The sequence below is a fragment of the Colossoma macropomum genome, unplaced genomic scaffold (assembly GCF_904425465.1).
Source record: "Colossoma macropomum unplaced genomic scaffold, Colossoma_macropomum, whole genome shotgun sequence".
Lineage (NCBI taxonomy): Eukaryota > Metazoa > Chordata > Actinopteri > Characiformes > Serrasalmidae > Colossoma > Colossoma macropomum.
Window position 1 is genome coordinate 26,747,559 of NW_023494791.1, and position 20,471 is coordinate 26,768,029.

General features: G+C 38.7%; 1 protein-coding gene across 1 annotated transcript in view; it reads right to left on the minus strand.

Moving 5' to 3' along the window:
* Window positions 1-20,471, minus strand: part of kat6b (K(lysine) acetyltransferase 6B) — a 35,117-nt gene that overhangs the window by 8,073 nt on the left and 6,573 nt on the right. Inside the window, 9 exon segments of the mRNA XM_036574692.1 lie at window positions 134-295; window positions 972-1,113; window positions 1,220-1,332; window positions 1,446-1,567; window positions 2,169-3,106; window positions 3,661-3,793; window positions 4,293-4,374; window positions 4,514-4,629; window positions 5,449-5,557. Of these exon segments, the coding sequence (XP_036430585.1) occupies window positions 134-295; window positions 972-1,113; window positions 1,220-1,332; window positions 1,446-1,567; window positions 2,169-3,106; window positions 3,661-3,793; window positions 4,293-4,374; window positions 4,514-4,629; window positions 5,449-5,557 (1,917 nt within the window).

A 20,471-nucleotide genomic window follows, 5' to 3' on the forward strand; every position in this document is an offset into this window, starting at 1 on the left:
ATTATTCCTCTCCTATAATACCACAGGGATAGTGTTGTGTAAATATAATCCGTATTACAGTTTCTGTCCTCAGCATCTCTTGCAAAAGAACATTATGATAATTAATACAGGAAGCACAATGAGATTATAATACCTTTGAGAAGTATCCTACAAGATGGCAACCTTTCTCATCATTTTGAGTTAGAACGTAGAAAAGGAAAGGCTCCACGTCATAGTACAGGGTCTTGTGGTCCAAAAAAAGCTTTGCAAGCAAACAGAGGTTTTGGCAGAAAATTTTGCTTACATTTCCATCAACCTAAAAGAGAAACAAAGAGGAGAATACATTTTTGTTTAGAGATTTAGAGATTACCCATTTTCTATCGTACAGATTTTACATTATGTACATTTAGGTAGGGCTGAACACAGAAATTGAAATCTGTATCATTATATTAGAATTAAATTTCAGTACATATGCAACTGATGCAGAAATTAACTGCAAGCTTTTATGAAAATAGCCTCTTAACAGACGTCAGAACATTCAGATAGATGCTGATTACAAATTCACAAAAATGATAGAAATCTCAAAGGCCTCTTATGCTTTCAGACACTTTTTCCATTCCTAACACCAGGAAAACAAGACAGCAAAAATCGGAGTGTTAAATTAACAGTCCTAATTTATGCTGATTATAGACCCTGCATGGATCTATGGATTTCAATCCAAATTCAAGGAGCTTTCGAAGTGTTCAAAAGAGCGCCTGCTTGATTAACAGCACCAGGAGGGTTAAAACTCACTCATGTCACGAAAATTAGTTAATTCATGCAGGTCAAGTTCTCATCCAAAATCTTGAAAAATGTTTGAGAGGTGAGTCTGGCAGATCAATGCCCTTCATTTCTGAATATAATACTCTAGGCAGCCTGGCAAATGCAGAGTTGATTAAATTAGGATGCAGATGCTTAAAGACTGCACATCACACTGACGAGGCTAGACTGACCTCAAACACAGAGAGGTTATCTTTTCTGTAGATCTCATTAGCTGGTGGATGAAACCAGCCACACTTCTTTGAATGCCTCTGCAGAATGTTCCGGCTTTTCATATACTTCAGGCAGAACTCACACAGATATAGTTTCTGTAATCTGAGGAGAAGATATGCAGCAATTAATGCATTTATTCAAGACTGATTCAAAATGTTCACATATATACTGTGTGTCATCTACCTGGGTAGAGCATTTGGACAGTTACCTTGAGTATTCAGGAGGATAAGGTGATGAGTACCAGGTCTGTATTTCATATTTTCCGAACTCTATCAATGAGGGATATTGTCCTTGATCACTGCTACTCACAAGTTCGGTCCTCTGTTAGCAAAACAAACAAAAACACATTAATTAGGGTGTCTGTCAGTCTTCACATATTAAAAAAATAAATAAATAAAATAATCGCTACACGTTTACACAAAGTATCCCTGTACCTTTGCAGAGAGTTCCTGGGCTTGTCTGAACATATTAAGGTCGTCCTCAGACACTTGGTCATTTGGAGAAGGCAGTCCTCCTTCCTGAGCCTCTCTTTTTAGGCATCTCAAGGTGTTTAAGACTGTGAGATACAAAAAAATAAAAAAAGTTAACAGCAGAGACAAATGCAAGGAAAATATTACAAAACAAATAATGATGACTCATGATACATAACGGTCCAATTCTGTAATAAAGTTCACTGTAAAACTGGCACTGACAAACAGCATATAGTTTAAAAATAATAATCACAACATCACTACAGAGCACTTCAAATCACTTAAAAACATTGACATTGTATTTAATAAACATTGCTCTTTCAACAAATGAGACATTTGTATGTTGGTCATGAGGAAACAGAAGGGAGCAGAGAGCAGAGTTATATGAGATGGAAACACTCAGTATTACGGTGTTTGTTTATAATGGGGGAAAACTGAACGACTTGGGTTTGAGAGGCAGAGTTAATCAGAATGAATACTTGAGTGGGCAGTTAAAAGCAATAGAAGGCTGGCCGCAATTTGGTGGTTTCAGAAAATAAAGGTGAAAAAAAAACAAAATAATGTAAAATAATAATAATAAAAAAAAATACTAAAATAAATTGTGTTATTTCATTAAGCAGAATGCCTTTAATAGACTAAGAAGCGAGAGCTGGTTGGCCGCTGTGGGAACTGAGGCCCTGTGCTTACCATGGTTTTGGTCAGGCTTAATTCTTCCGTCTGCCAAGCTGCCCCTCCCTGGCGTGGGGTTCCCCCTCTGAGGGGAGGCCTTAAACCTAAACTTGCCTAGCAGCCTGTGCTTTTTCAAAAAGGGAGTTCGTTTGAAATGAAGTGCTGTCTTAAAGGGCCGGCCTCTCTTGGGTGCCCAGCCTGAGCCTGAGCAGGACACGGATGCTAGCTTGCTACTGAACCCTTTGATGGGCTTGTTTCCATGGAGCTGTAAAGGCGTTTTGGGTGAGGAGGAAGCGTCCCGGGTGCCTCGCCCTCGCTTAGGCGGTGCATAGCTGGGGAGTCCCTTCTGCCGAGACTGTCCCTGAGTGGCATAGATGTGAGACAGTCCGTCAAAGAGTCCCTTCAGCTGGCTGCTGCTTGGGAGGCTGCTGAGAGAGGGGTCGCTAGACTGGGACGAGGAACTCTGTGGGGACTGGGCGGAAGGGGGTGAGGGGGACTGACCGGGGTTCAGCGAGGCGGGGCTGTGTCCCGATAAAGGGCAGGGTGCAGAGAGCGCACTAGTTGGGGCAGTTAACCTTTGGCTGGTACCTGTTGCCGTTGTGCTGGAATGAGGATCGCACAGCCGTTTCCGATAGCCCCGTTTCTTAGGCCTACGCTGCTCAGAAGAATCTGACGCCTCGCCGCGTATGCGTCGGCCCAAAGGGGATGGCGTGAAAAATTTGGAGAGGCCGTCAATGAGACTTTTGGTTTTCTTGTTGTAGGGGGGCAGCATGGTGAGGGCAGTGAGAGAGGCTGGGGTGGATGTGAGGGGATCGGTGAGGCTCAAGCGGCTCCGGGCGTCTGTGGTGGGTGCAATGGTGCTGGATGAGGGTGGGGTGCAGATAGTGCTCTTAAGACCCCTACCATGTTCCTCTCTCTCTGACAGCTCAAGGAGTCCTGCATCACCACTGTCAGGCCTGTAGCAAGAGTCAGTAAAATAAGGACAACTGCAAACAATTCTATGCAATAGAATAAAAATAATACGCTTAACAACAGATGATGAAATACTAACAAAGTACAGTTCAAACATAATATCTATATAAATACAGCACATTCTAGCATGTCTCACATCATCTTAATAAGACATTACCTTAAGGCTAAAAATGTTCTTTAAGCCTTAAGGGAAGATGTAATCTCTACAGTGTGAGCACTTCACAAGCCTATTCACCCAGGGTACCTCCACCCAAACTGCTAGTGTACTGACTGTTCTTCAATACACAGGCAGCAGTTAAAAATAGCACAAAGCAGAATGCCCTGGGCTAGCAGTACACTGTTAGCAGCTAATAAGTATAAAGATGGAAGCGTTTTGAAGACTGCTGGAAAAAGGAACATGGTTGAAAAAGACAGAATCTGAAGGCTTTTGTTCACAAGAAAAAGGTCAGAGTTTAGCAACAAAATACTGCTAAACACAAGTTACAACCCTAAGCATGAAACAAACAAAAAAAAGGGTGTGAGAAATGAATTATCGTACGTTGTTGGATGTGTGAGATTCTTCCTCGGCCTTCCTGGCTTTGCATATCGTCTTTTGATCTGTGCTGCTGTTTTGTGCAGCAGTCGTTTTTCCTCCTGCTCCTTTGGCCTGCATACTTGGCAGATCCACATTCCTGGGGGAAGTCCAGCAAGAAAGAAACAGGGAGGAAAACAAAGGAGAAAAAGAAAGCGAACAGCCTTTTAGACAGAGATCATCAAGACTATGGACAAAACTCTTGCTGACCCATGGATGATTTTCTTTTTCTTATGAGGAAATTAGAAGGTAAAATAAAAGCAAGAAAGTGAACATATTTAAATCAGCCAACTTGCCATCATTTTAAAGTAATGGTTGTTCTAAGGACAGAGGCAAAAACTTGCCAATGGAAAAGAGAAAGGGGGGGGACTGAGAGACAAAGAAGAGAGGGGAAAAACTGCACTAGGAAGGGCATATCATCTTGCTGTTATGTAACCATGAACCTTTGTGTAATCTGGTTCTTTTAAACAGCTTTACTGCTTGTGAAGACATTCACTTAGGAACAAGATATGTCTGCACACTACTGGGTACATCTGTGTTTTTTTTTTACACTGTATACTAATGCATTAGAGGTAGATTATGAGGAAAGATATTGGTACCTTTTGGCATTCTGGAGAGAGGTGGATCACAGCACTCCATATGAAACCCCCTGTCACAGGAGTCACAGAACAGCATCTCATCCTACAGCCAAACACATAATGCAACACATTAGACAAGCTCCTGATTTTCCAAAAAAAATAAAAATAAAAAAACAATCATCCCTTGACAATCTAAGAACATACGTGTCACAACATATTGTGGACAACATATAGGTACTTACAGCATTTTTCCCCTGAATTTGACAAGAACTGCACGTTTTGCATTCAATGCATTGCCATCGCAGCGCCTTAACATTTGCAGTCAAATCAGCAGAGAACTTCAGACAAGATGGATGGCCTTTAGGAAGACATTTCAAAAGAGTGGAACATTTCAGTGTAGTTAGCCCCGCAAAACAGCTTCAATTAAAAACAAGTAAACATTACATAATTTCTGCTTTCGGCAGATAATCACAAAAACACTTAGTGAAGCATGAACAGATGAATTTAAGATAAATGCTCACAGAAATCTACCAGGTTCAAAATGCCTTACGTCAAAAAGAAACAGAACAAAATACAAAAGCACAGGACCTTTCCTGACGAAGGATAACTCACCCTTAAATATTTGCAGATGGCAACAACAATGCAGAAAGCCATGCATAAAGATTTTCCAAAATCGTTGTTTAAATACACTGTATTATAAAACATTTCTGAGCAGATAATTAGGGATAATTTGATCTTAACGAGGCAGAAACGGTACATGCACACACTGTAATGGTAATCAATCCATTATAGTCATGTATAGGCATGCCTGCGCCTGTCTCTAAGGACTACAGCCAGCTGTGTTTTACAGTGAGAATACATTTTCTGTACTTTTATGAACACTTAATGAAAACCACCTCTGTGTTGTTCAGCCATAAAAAATGTCACTGGGAGCACAATTCCTTGTGGCATTTGAAAATAATTGTTCAAACCAAATTACTACACGAGAAGAGCAGGCAATTTAACAGCAACTTGGCGATTCTGATAGGGAGAAAAATAGCAAGCAAGCTACCTTGAGGTGCAAAAAAAAAATACATCTTACAAACCAGAACAATTTGCTGCCCTGATCCATCAGAAACTACACTGAAAGAGCAATTTCAATGCTTGTAGTACTCAAATCTATATAAAAATGCCTTACCACTGCTCCCACAGTCTGCACATGACAGCAGTTCTTCTGGCCTCTTGTCTCGATTGGACTCCTTTGTGCCCAAACAGAAGCTGCATATAGGTATTGGATCAGCACGAGGCTAGTGACAGAGGAAAAGAGAAACATAGTAATTATTGTCTTCATTTTTTTCTGAAAAATAGGCATCCGTTTTACGCTTTATTTACACACAAACAGAAAGTACATCTAAAAAGACATGTAAGGCTACACATGCGGTTATGTTAGATTTGTTTAAAGAAAGAAACTAGACTGAGATGTAGCTTAGATGTAATCTGAACACTCCTGTAAGACATGATTAGAGGGGATTCATGCTACACTGCAGCAATCAAATAATTTAAACAGCTATTACATTCAAGCTGTACAACACTTAGTGGCATATTAAAAGACTGATGATTAGAGATCTACACACTGACATCTGGCCCAGTTAGCTTTGTTTGAATATTTGGTGTCAAATCTGACAGGTGGTTACAAACTCTGGGAGAGAGGCTAATTGTTAAGCTCATGATTAGAGATAACACACCCTACACAGCAGCAGATATAAAACAGCTTCTGGCATAATCTCCCAACAGACATTATGACCTTCTTATCAGTCACATACAGCCCTGAGGCACAGCCCAAAAGAGCATTCAGCAAAACCCCGATTTGGAAAACGCCACAATACTTAAGAGATGATGCTGAAAACTGCAGATAATTAATAAAAATCAGGCACTGTTTTATGCTGCCCCTGGCATAAATGCAGACGAGTGGGCAGTGCAAAAAAGTCCTCTGTTCATACTGGCGGTGAATAACTTCATAGAAGTGACCTAAGCCAGAGAGTGGGTAGGTAAAGCTACTGATGCCAAAAAGATGACTGAGAAAAAAAATAAATAAATAAATAAAAAACATAAAAAACTGAACATTTTTAATAAGACCATACTCTCTCGCCTTCAAAACAAATTATGGTATTGAACATGAAATATAACAGAAGTTCTTCTAATAGTTCCTCTACTGTGAACATGTCAGCAGTGAGAAATCCGTCCACATTTAACACAACTTCACTTCTGCTTTACGTGAAAGTATGGGTAAAAAAAGAAACTGTGCACAGCCTCAAGTATGATTAATACAGTACTGAGCAAAAGTCTTAGGTAGTCAGGAACAGTAAGTACATTTTTGTATTTCTTGCTTTTTAAAACAGTTTGTAACATGTTTATAAGAATATAGTCAGAAGAACACACATTCTCATACAGATTTGTAAAATTCTGTCAACAGCACTCCTGATTTAGTTGTTTAGGTGCAGCAGGTATTGAATGTCTATTGTTAATACTGGACTTCCTCAAGGAGAGCAATCTAACACACTCACACACAACTTATCATCCAGGCACATTTTTTTTTCTTCCTGCTACAATGAATGATTTCTATAATACAATAAGAAAATAGAAAAAAATAGAAAAAAAGAATGCTTGAAACTGCATTAGCAATACTAGTTCTCTCATTTACCTTCTCTCATGGAAACCACTAGCCAGTGATCATATTGGGCATCACCACACTCAAAAGTCTGGGCTTTACTTTTAGTCACTTACAAATTTTAGGGGTTCTAGGGGGTTTTGTTGAGGCTTTCTAATTAGGGATGTCCCTGTAAGAGAATTTTGGGCCAATGCCAACATCAGATATCCTTCTCATACATACATGTTCTGCATTTGTGAAGCACAATGAATCTGCCATTGGTTTGAAATATCTATAAACCCTAGACATCACACCCATGTCAATTTTTGCTTTTAAGCAATTATCTGCCAATACCAGTTCAATATCATCATGCATCCCCTCTTTTCATCTATATGAGCTAAGCCAAGCAGTATATAATTACAGCTCTGTAGAATCAACACTTAATACATAAAATAATCTAATCAAATCTTAATCTTAGGGCTGAAATCATTTCAGAGCTGAGAATGCGCATTATTACACCCTTACTGTTTTTAACCAACAAGAAAAGCTGTAGAGACAATCATAACTTTCCTTGGCTCCAGCAAAACAAACTGATGGTTGTTATAGTAACAGAGGGTCACAAAGCAAAACATTACAGTTGCATCTGTGACCACAATGGTAATTAGCAGCCATGTCAAAAAACCATGCACAAGTTTCGCTAAGGCAAATGGTTTGATAGGTCAAACAGCATGACTACTGGTGAGGACTGAAAGAATATTCCTGCTACACAAAAACTGCAAAATGCACAGCTATAAAAATTACATTCACAGGAGCCTTAAGATGATGCATCACCTCAGACCAGACCTTTCAAGGTAGTACACTATACAGCTGTATTCAAGTGGTAGTGATGTTTCTGGTTCAGCTTAGGGCAGCACTAAGAACACCTGAAGGAACTTCTTAATGCATTAGAAAAACTTTAAAATGAGCCTATCAAACCTACACACTCTCAAATATTCTGAATAACTAAATATGTATCATGAACTTCCACAATCCACAGTCCTACATTACTTACAGCCTCAACTTTAAGATAATGAACACATTTTCAGTTTACCACAGGCTTGGGTTTGGGGTGTGTGGGGCGAAACCAACAAACAAATAAAGGATACTTTCATTTTAAGTAAATTCTCCATGAAGAGTGCCATCGTGTCACAGACTTCCGGAACCCATATATTTAGTGCGCGAGACTTTGCGTGAACTTTGATCTCCACGGTCAATACCACTACTGCATTGGCTGCGTTGACCTTGCTGCATATAGCAGCACCGAAGATCAAAAATGGACGAAACACTCATTTTAACTGTCTAAGCATGATGCTTTAACCTTTGTTTCCATTAGTAAAATATAGTATACTTATGCTTGACTTTCTGGGATGCAACGTAACAAATATTTAAACAATGATTTCCGTGTTCAAATGTTGGCACCTGGAACGATTATGGTTTATGGGAAGTTGAGTACCCATGCACGTTCCCACTCCAGAGCTTTAACTTATACCAGTAATGACCATTACTGCACAAAGGGAATGAATAATAAAGTCAGCGAACTGTCTACACTTTAAACAGGCTTATGCATTTATAATGTTTAAAACAATATACAATGAGTGCCCTAAAAACTAGACGAATAACTCATGCTGCACATAACTAGTTGTGAGTTGCAACACAGCTATTGGTATTTTACTCAGACACTCACTGACCAACAGCATATCTTGGGCACTCTGCAAGTCAGGTCAATCTTAACTGGTCTCCTTCCCTTAAGATGTTAAAATTCTTATCATTAAATATAAATGCATAACACTGCACATGTAAAGTGGGGCCCGATTACATCAGCAATAATAAACACCTTTTTAGTCACAGTACTCATAATGATAGAGCAAAACTTTAGATCTTGTGTCACTGGGGAAACTCAACAAGAAACTTTTCTGTTTACATGACAGCAACAGTCTGAACTGGAGAATGAACACAAAACACCATAAACACAAAAACATAAAACACATCCAAAACTAACCTTTAACACGTACATAACATGTTACAACACAAAAAAACTTTTTATTAAGAGAATTAATGAGAAATGACAAAAATATGAGGCATTAAACAGAAACCAAAATGCACAAAGCATCCTGAGTAGCTCCACCCCCATGGGCCACAATACATTTAAGACTGAGCTTCTGTTGTTTAAACTGAGTTTAAGAACTGTAATAACTGACAGTCATATCACTCAGTATTTGGGCTAAAACTATGGGTAACTACAAGACAATATGGTTAGATATAATTCTCTTGTCATGATGTATTGCTAAATCAACACCACAGAAACTACCATCTGCAGCAAGTAAGTCTGTGCCCTAACAGAGTTGTTAATATGTGCAATTTAGAAAGGAACAAGAGGTTATTTGATAAGGACAAATGTTTCGACATCCTCACTGTTCACTCCTTGCATTATGCATGATCCATCACGTCATGTGCTTTAGTTTCATACATATATTTGTAGATGTTAGCATACATTTAGGCATGAATTTATGTACACTTATGCAAAATATACAGCCAACACCTCTGATATCAGCCACAGGTCACTCATTAAACAGACAAACATTAACATATACAAGACACAGTGCCATTTGTCAAGTAATTCCTGAATACAATCATCACTGCAAAACAGGTGTATTTTAACTGGTCAAATTTGGACCTTTCCATTTGGACCTACTAAAGGTTTCATTTGGACATAATATGTCACCAAAGAAAAAAGTTGGCAGCCCTGGACATATTCAAATGATAATGCTGATAAAGGATAAGGATGTTCACTTGCAGGCTAAAACAAAACCAGGCAGGCTGCATATAGTCTCAACCAAAGTATTTCTGCACCAGTAAAAAGAACCAAACAAATTTGCATAAGCTTTGGCTGTGCCAGCATGCCACTCTGAAAACCAATTCTGTATGTGAGACACTGAGAAAAACCTAACAGAATCTCCAGAGACATGGTGTCAGAAGTCAGGAACAAACATTCAGTTCAATTCACTCCCAAAAGGCTCTTCAGCAAGAGACAGGCTGATCCATCAGGGGACTGTAAATTAGATGCTGATCAGGCATCAGAATACACACTACCAAAACCAATGCGGTGTACCATCTCGGGAGATCCAGCCAGCCCCAGCTCCCTGCTGTGCAATATTTAGCCTATAAATATCAAGTGTGTTTTGGTGAGAGATCTGCTGAGAGTAACGGTAGCCTAATTGTCTTATGCAACAAGCAATCAATCCCCTTAGAGATCTATTAATAATCCTGGCAGACCATCAATTTGCAGATGGGTTATTCATAAACATGCTACTTTTTCATTCAAGTGACAGTTGAAGGGATCCAATCAATACTCCCTGCGTGGTACATGTGCTACTTCAAGCAAGTGAACGGTTTTTTGTCCACAGAATTTAATCTCTATTCAGTGTTGTAAAAGCTTAACCTTCCCTGAGGACTGGCATGACCAAAATACACTTACCAATTCCACCATGCACATTGTGCTTGACCTCAACTGCCTTTTTCCAATATATTTGTATCCACAAGGGGAGAGGAAGACACAAGCACAACAGCCTGGCAAGAATGAACACCTCTCTGGAGTCTTTACATGACATTAACAGTGCTGTAAATTAAATTCCACGTCAATAATTCAAACTCAATGAATTCATCGGTAACGTTATAGAATGAATAGACTGTCATGAACACATTTTCTAATGTAAGCACAACACTGTTACTGACGGGCCCACATTAACTTCTCACAAAGACAAAATAAACATCTCACAACAAACCATGCAGTCTTCTTGGAGCACATTTCCATATTCCTCCTTTTCCTGGAGTTTCCCAAAATCTTCTTTAAAAAGCATATTGAAATGAAAACAAACCCTGGCCTACACAAATCCCAGTACCTCACAAAGATGCAGATTCGAGAGAAGGCCTAGGCTATTTTAGCAAAGATGCTGACAATGTACACAACCAAATGACCATGTCTTTTCTTGCCTGAAGTTATATGCTAGAAAGTGACATGCAACTAGGGGGTGATCTGCTAAACCAAAAAAATACATACAGCACAAATAGCCTGACAACATAAGGTACAAAATTAAGTAGGTAATGTTTGACATCTCCTCACATGACACCACAGCTCTACGACTGGCAGTCAAGTTTCAGTCAAAAGTGGCCCCATATGCAGGCTATGGCTGAGGATCTATAAGAAATCGAAAGGCTGCCAGTTTCAAGTTGCTAGACACTGTGTCATTACTGTAGAAGAGTTAACACGCTTTGCAAAAATGGCTAACTTGGCATTTAGTTCAAAACAAAAATGACAACATTCACAAAGCTAACCACAGGGATACAAACATTTGTTAAGGTTCAAAAAAGACTCGGTACAAAACATCCCTCATGTGGCTGTGCCTTTTTGTTGTAGTTCAAGCACAAACTTTTAGAGCATAAGAGCTACAACTCTGCAAGATAGAATGATAAGTGTGCACAACAGGTACAGTGCCACAGACAAAACATCTGTAGATAACAAGAACTTCTTGCCATGACAAAATGCAAGACAGTCTTCATTGGAACGTCACTGAATTTCAAAAGACCTGCACATCAAAACAGATAAAAGCTTATTCAGTTTTTATAACCAGTTATCCTGCCTTGTGCTCACATCCTCAGTCAAATTAAGCAACAGCTGAAAATGCACAGGTAAGCACAGCACTGCATGCATCAAGAACAAAATAAAGAATTAAAAAAAAAGAAAAAAAAAGTTGTAACACTCTTAGGGATTTAAATTATTAACTGATTGTTTGACCAATTCTATCCATAAAAAAATAATGAAATAAATAAAATGAAATTTCCAATAAACAACACACCAAGTTTATTATTCCAGACAAGGAACTAGTTTGAACTGTACCCATAAGGGTGCAAGACGTAACTTGGTTCTGCTATACAGATCTACTAAAAAATGAAGAATGCTACAGACAAAGATGTGGCAGATAGTGACAAATTCAGAGAGCCGCTGAGGTACACTGAGCTAGTCATGGCATTTACATTAGTTTTGACTCGGCTACTAAACAGTGGTAAATGTAGCTTTAGAATACAGAGCACTGAGTACCCCATCCTCATATATATCAGACATTTTGGCAACTTTTTAGTTCTTGGTCAAACTGCAATATATCATGGGTAAACACATAGTGATATCAATATGGCGAAGGCTGTATCGATTTAAGAACGAGACCTGTAACTTCAGCACTGTATGGTTACAAATCCGAACCCTGGTCGAATAACTTTGTTGCGTACCTGTGTCTGTAACAGGACTGTGGCAGAAGAGTTTTCTTCACTCAAATGTACCGTTAACACTAAGTGTGATATTTTACAGCATCCGGAGCACGGAAAACGTGCTCCAGAAGTTGGGTTCAGCTCTTTATTTTATTGATATTTGTATAAATGCCTGCGTTTTAAGGGGATAAAATAAAACTGCAGTCCAGTCCAATCTTACTAAAGTCCCTTCTGCGCATCATGCATTAAGGAGAAACAGAGCAAAGAGTGAAGTTTAAGTTAATTAGTTTATGATCCGATATTGTGTGCATGAATAAAGTAAATACTACTAACATGATCCATGATGTACTCAAGTTGGTTTCACTTTCACAAAAGTGGTTTAGTTCGTGGTTGTAATGAGTAATTAGTTAGTAGCGGCTATAAATTTACTAGATTGTAAAACTGTGTGGTGTAAATGGATGATGTTTCTGAGCTCATTGTGATCTGTGGCACATGCTGTTAAACATTTTGTTCACAACTATCACTGATAGTTTTCCAGCCACAGGCGCTCTCATACATGCATATGTGCACGAATATTGACTACTGCCTCACAGGCTGCCACCTCGGTGATAAAAAGCGCAGAAAGTTCACCCATCTGCCTGTCCGTGCTCTAACCAGCATCTCAGAATGAACCACAACTATAACATAGTTCTTAAAAGCTCTCCCAGCATCATTAATGCATCCAATATTTTTGTATTTTAGGCATGCATTAATAAAAAAAAATGCCATTATCATTCTCCCCAATCTTATTTCCTTATCCACTATTTTAGTAGTTTTTAGAACAAACATCAAGGTAAACATACACCAAAAATGGCTGCTGTACATCTGATCCATTTTGTCACTGTATCGTATCGTGATGTTTGTACCACAATATGTACCGAATCATGACGCTGCTGAGAATACCTAGCGCTAATTGACGCTATGTGACGATTTTCTGATCATCGCCTTTGACCCACCAGTTGATTGTACTGTTACTAACTCCAGCGTGGCACACTTGGTAACGGTTCGCTCTGCAGTGGAAATGATGACAAAATGTAAGATCGCAGATTAGAAACCGCACTATAATGCACTGCCTAGGGCCTGTCATGATCATTCATTTTTAGCTGACAATTAATTGCTACATAAATAATTGTGATGAACAATCAGTGGCTTAGTTTGCCGTTGAGTTTTTTTGTTTATAGCCTGCTGTGATTAGCACTTACCAATTAGCATTTAGGCTATGTGTTTGTAGTTTTTCATGTTGTAGCACTGTTAAATGCTAAAAGGATGATGTTGAATGAACTGCGGCACAACTTCATAAACATTTTGTTGTTCACTAATAATTTTACAGCCAAAGACCCTCACACATGATTACAAGTACAGCAAGTTACACCCCACTTCCTCCCTGAGCTTTGACCAGCAACTCACAGTGAACCACACCTATATGGTTCTTAGCAGCTCCTCCAGCATTTTGCACGCATTTATTACTGTTGTATTTTTTAAACAATTTAAATAACTGGAATATTTATAGAAATTACATTACTATTTTCCCCAAACATATTTACTATTTATTCATTATTGCTATTGATTGAAAAAAAAAAAAAGAATTTTAATGTAGAGTTTAACCAAAAAACAATCTCTGTTGTACATCTGGTATGTGATACTTGTGATACACATCATTTTGTGAAGCTGCTGCCAACACCCAGCCCCACAGTTGTCAACCTCTTGGTGTAAACAAAAGTGGTTTGGGGCTGTTTCCTTCATAAACATGCTTATGCCTGGCCCCACCGATACGTTTGACTGTCCTTACAAGAAACCCTGTTTAATATCTCAGCTCACACTGAGCAGCAACATTTACCAGGTTTAAATAAAATAAATGTATGCATATTTGATATAAACCCAAAGATGAACCATCAGAAACAGAAATATTTCAACAAATTGCAGGAAGAAGATCCAGATAAACCATTCTGGTTGCATGACAAAGCTGTTACATATCCACTCAGAATAAACTGACATGTATTTTAAAGAATATGAACAGTAAAAGCTGTCACTCAGCCTATGTATTTTGGAAAAAGGTCAGGATTTGTGAAACTCTGTGAAATTGGCTTAAAGTCTAATATAAAATCAAACTCTTTTAGTACATTTGCTTACCAAGTGTTCATAAATAAACAAACTTTACAGCACAACAAAGTAAGTACTTAGGGCATTAAGCCCTGTATTGGCAGAAATCTCAGGCAACAATCAGTGTGGGTCAACAGGGCCAAGTTAACTTAAGCTGTGTCCCGCATTCAACTGTGAGCTGTTCTCCTTATCTTCATAAGGATTCCAAGATCACAGCACAGATAGCAGACTGGGATGATGCCCAGCTGATGGTTTGGCCCCTTGACAACTAAACAAACAGCTTATGCATACTACTATCAATAAATGCCATTCATTGACATGCATTTATGATCCCTCTGGCTAGGCTTTCATGTTCTAGTCTACATCAACATCTTCACAAAGCAGTCTGAGCAGTGAAAGAGGGTAGGAGTGGGTGTACAAAGCATGGTAACGTCTCATGGTTGATTGTGAGAGAGGAATGTGCAGTAGATATGCTCTCTTGCTGACCCGTGACTTGTCCCATTACATTTTCCAACAGCTCCATTAGCTCATCCAAGCCTCTAAAGCACAAGAGAACCTAACAAGGATGGCAGGCCTATTACATTACAATTACTTGATCCAGATCACTCTGCCTGAGGAGCAGCACTAACAGCCACACCAACACATTAAAGGCACAATCCAGCTGACCGACAATAACCAATTTAATTTAAAGATGACTCAACAACTTTGACTAGGTATTTATCTCCAAACAATTACAACGTGTTTAACCCAGCGTCCGACGTAACATTTGGGGAAGAAAAAAAACAAAAAAACAAAAAAAAACACACACTTCACACTTTTCCATAAACCTGTTGATTTATTAATTGTGTTTATTTGCTGTAATAAACTGTCTAAACAACAAAGAACTGACTCATTTCCTTCTTAGAACATTTTAAAGAATTTAATATTAATGTTTATACTGGGGTCGTTTATTCTGAAGGGCACTAATACATGTGGAGTGGTGGGGGAGGAAAGCTAGGTGTGTTTTTAGCTTCTAGCTAAGGGAGGCTGTGTTTTTAGCATAGAGAGCTAAAATTTTGCTCATTGAGAGTCAACAGTGAGTATGCACCTGCTGTTTTGGTTTTGCTGTATTCTTTGGCGAAGTCTTCAATAAAGCCAAATTATGGACTGTAACCTTGAGTCGTCCAAGTTTCTCCCGAGAACCTCAATGTCACAATATTAGTACATTCGGTGAGAACTGTGGATCTGTCACTGACAGCTCCTTCACGTGCTACCTTTGACATGGTTGTTGAACTAATGACTGATGCAAAAATGCTGACTGCAAGTAAAAAACTTGTCAGGGAATCGAGGGTTAGCTGAATGAAGCTGGTGAACAGCGAGGGAGGCAAAGCTAACTTACAGCTGAACCCAAAATGGAGCTCTTCATTAAAATAAAACAGGCAAAAGCAGACTAACGTTAGTAGCCAAAGCTGAATCTTAAGCTGAACTACACAGCTGAGTGGAGACGGTGGCAGACGGTGCAATGACATCGTCAGCTAATTTGTGCACTCATAGTTCAGTTGTGTTTTTGTGGTTAGCAGCAGAGAAAAATAAGGCTTCGTGTTAAATCTCTTCACATTTGCAACAATGCTGAAAGCCACAAGTCACGATTTGTTCAGTTAAGTTTTTATGTCCCCTCTTTATTTACCTCGATAGCTGCCTTCCTCAGCTCCTGCTCTGTTCAAATACCTCAAACTTTAGCCTAACAGCTGATCGGGGGTCAGGAGTTATGACGTTGCTGTAGTTCTGAATCCTGATAGGCCGGATCATTTGGCACTAGCTGCAGAGGACGTGTTATACCTAGCAATGGTCCTTTAAATGAGACACGCCAAGTGTCACTGACCTGAACAATCTGGCCAATCAGTTTGTCTGACATACTCTTTTACTGGCCCTGGGCCATCAGGCCATTGTTTATGTCGAATGCTGGTTTAACCTTACTGTTGCAAGTTGTCATGATATGTAGCTTTGGGTAGCACATTTAATAGCATAGCATATCAAAATATAGTGGGATAAATGTACAGTTTCGAGAAAGGCATTTATTTACACACACACGGCTATCTTAAAACAGCCATTATGCTAGAATGATCTTAGCAAAGCAACACTCTAGCTACTCAGCGAACTTAATGTAACATAAGAAAGCACACATCTCCTGCAGGCAGGCATAGTGTCAAAACACAGTCCAAAAGGTGTAATACTTGAATAATTTGGAAAAAGCTGGCCAATATTACATAAACAGCTAGTTCCATAATGAGTGCCACTCTTAAATAAACAAGAATGAAAAAGGGCTACATAACCGCTCCTTTTACACCACATATGTTCAGCCAAAATTAGCCAATGTAGCAGCACGTTACATGTAATACAATCTGTAATAAAAAATCTAGTAATTAAATCACAGCGATAAACTATAATTTTCTTGTGCGTGAAAAAAAGTCATCTGCGGTCCATCACTGGGGAAATTAAAGAACGACTGAATCAGAAGAGTGATGGTTGTATTGCATGAAGAATAACAAACAGATAAAAATAAATACTAACTGCCATCAGTGTGGGTTTCAAACATCTGGAATAGCTGGAAGCATGCCATGAAGATGAGCACAGGCACATACTGTCCCCATACTAAATACTAAGAAATATTTTCACTTCGTTTACATCTTGGGGTCACAAAGTCTTAAAAAAGCAGCATAAGACCAATTTCAGCTGAATATTCTCTTTGAAAGTGTTGCACAAAGAAAGCCCTTACTGAAAGCAGTCAACAAAATCTATTGCCTGGACTCTGGCAAATGTCACTGGAGCTGTGACTGGTACCAGGTGCTATGGTCAGATTTTAGCCATGTACACTCCTGTGCAAAAAAATGGGCCAAGCCAATACAATGTAAATAAGCCCATATAAAATAGTGTTTTTTTACTGATGGTTTTGGCCTGGTCAGAGTCCAGACTTAAACCCTATAGAGAATTTTCAGTCCCACATTAAACACAAACTAGCTTGTTTTTCAAACGTTTTGAAGCCATTAGTGGAAAAATACTGAATCTTCTTTCTGTAAAAAGTTGTTTGTAAATTTCAACATTTAAAGAAATCAAACAGAACTGCATCTACTTGTTTAGCAATTTGATGTTAAGCCTATTAAAATCTTTTTAAAGATAAACCCTACTGAAAACTTCAAGTCAGATTTAAAGAGGGCAGTCCAAGTGTGCAAAGCAATCATCTAACATAAGCCCTGCTCTGTACTCAGATCACTTACACCCAATGTGTTAGGGGTCTAACGATATGCAAATTTCCCAATTTTCATCACAATACAATATGCTTTTGATACAGAATTAGGGAAAAAAAAAAAAAAACATTTCTTTCTTTCTTTCTTTTTTGGTATTCCAAACTTTCAAACTAAGGTAACTTCAGCTTTGTCCAAGGTAAGCTAAAACGAATTAGTTTTTTGTTCCATTAATGATTATCACTTTTAGGAATATAGTTATTGTGCTAAACAGAATTACAAAAACCATTCCAAAAACCAATCTTCACAACACACATCATCTTGCTACCCTTATATTGAAAAATATATAAAAATATTAGCATGTGTATCGTGACACCCCTACAACTTATGTATCAATCCTCAATGCTCAATAAGAATTTTAGGCTGAAAGATACTTGAGTAATTAATTACAGTCCTCCATAAATGTACAAAATCATAGTGTCATTCAATTCTGTGCTGAGCTGGTCAGCAGAGGTCATAGTGGTAAGCAAAACGTAACACATGCCACAACCTAAATTTGAAAAGATATAGCTTATACCCCATCGTTCAACCCTGCCCTGGTTCTTTCTTTTATTGTGCTTACAAAAAAAAAGAAACCCTTGGGGGAAGAAGACCAAAAAACACATGGAAAAACTCTCTTATCTAGTTAGCCTGCAGGCCTGCACAGCAGGCATATCATTTCTTTGTTATCATAATTGACCTCTGCAGTTTGATACAGCAAAAGGCCAAACAAGCCAACAAGTGTTCTAACAAACAAATTTCCATTGTGTGCCATGTAAACAGAGTGACTAATGCTAATGAGAGTTCTGTCTTATCACAGGCATTCTGGCAGGCACACAGGCAAGCCTGACAACTATAAGACAAATGTCATGTAGCCCTTTTTTTAAACCACATTACATGACCATATCAATAGTTCAACAGTGTATTTTGTCATATACTAGACTAATATATAAAGTCTATAGTATATATATAGTAGTATAATCTCAAACACATACAGCCATGCAGCTCTGGCAGCATGAGAAACAAACGTGTCAAATTTCTTTTTACGTTGCTGTTTAACATTTTTCTGTAAATTGATAGATCCAGGTGTCTTGGACGGAAGGCAATTAAACAGAAGAGTTTTACACACTTCAACAAATAGCAGAACGCATCAGAAGTGCCATATATTTTCAGCCATTTAGGTTCATTGATTTGGCAGTATTAGAAATCCGGCATCCACCTTGGTCAGCATGATTCAGATCTAGAGACCTCTGGCTGATTCATGGTTGTCAGAACGTGTAGAGGAAACAAAAGAATATGGCCTAAGCCTACAATGCATTGTCTAACAAGTAGAGCTATTATGTTTGCCACAGCTGCAAAACAGTGGCCCTGCACTCAAGGCTACAAAACCACTTCTCCTTAACTGATGTAATCAGCTCTACTTTAGCAGACTTTCATTGAATTACCATGTTTCAATCCAAGAGTTTCAAGAATGTCAAAAGGAAGCCAACCAGGACATCTAATATACCTTCACCACAAGAAAATCTGATCCTGCCACCAAATGGGACAAAAGAGGAGGGGTCTGGCCCTCTCCTTTCTCATATTTTAACCCCTAGCAGCATATGATAAAGAGGCCTGGAGCAGCTGCAGACTGACCAGTCCCCAAGCACACAATTAACAACAAAAGGGCCCTTTTAACGCATTGAGCTAATCAGCGGCCGGCCCACCACTGTAGGCTCCCTAAACCATCTGCGAGATGGCAGACCTTCTCCCTGATTGTGGAAAAAAAAAAGGACTGGCACCATGCTATCATGTCCTAGTGTCAATGAAAAACACATCGCTTAGCAACAGTCAAGCCCCCGCGCCTGGAAACCAAAAGCTTTTGCTTTCAATGAACAACTCAACAAGGAGCAGACAAGGGAATGTGCTCCAAGATTTGATTACCAAATGGTCTCCCATTGTTAGCAACCCATGGCAAAAAATGAGCACCAAGAGCCAGGACCAGGCTAAAACACCGTTTAAATGACTAGTGAAACCAGGATGACCTGAAATGCATCAGTTTTTCCAGTCTAAGCTATAAGCAATAACAATTTTTTTTTTAAATGACTGAATGAAGATGTTTTACCTACTGACATTTTACATTCAACTTATATGACACATAAAACAGAGTAAGCTAAAGGGAAGCACAAACTGGAAAAGCACTTCCTTACATGAAAAAGCAACACACAAGAGAAATTTGTACTTGTACTTGCAATAATTTATTCATGCTGCAGGCAGCACCCTATGAATTACAAGATTTATGTAAAAGTTCAACCAGGCCAACACATCATTTTAAACAGAAACTACTCGAAGAAAAAAAAAAATGAATTATCTTGGTTTAACCTCATCTGCATGTGTTCCTTGTCAAATGTAACAATGTCCAACCCAAATACCCAAAATGTAACTACTGAATCATTGTGCATTTGACATTATTATCCCACACCAATGATATCTTTGACAGGCCTATAAGTAAGGCTGGACAATGACAATATTTATTGTTATTGTGATATATCACAACGTGTCGCAATATGCTTTTCTGCGCACTATAATATCATCAGTACTTCTGTATGTTTCATTACAAAGAGAGCATAACTGACCCTGTTTAACTAGATTTAATGCAACACAGTCTGTGATACACTGAATATAAATAACTGGATTCAAAGTTTTTCAAGATTTTTTTCGGTTTAATGTGGCACTACTTCATTACTGTTCTAACTTATCAGATGTCAGAAAAAATAAATAGTGTGACATTTGTATTGTGAAAACTTCTTGAAGCATCATCGTGTATTTTTTCCATATTGTCCACCACTACCTATAGTTACAATAAGTTTCTGCAGAGGTAAAGAACGCACAAGAAAT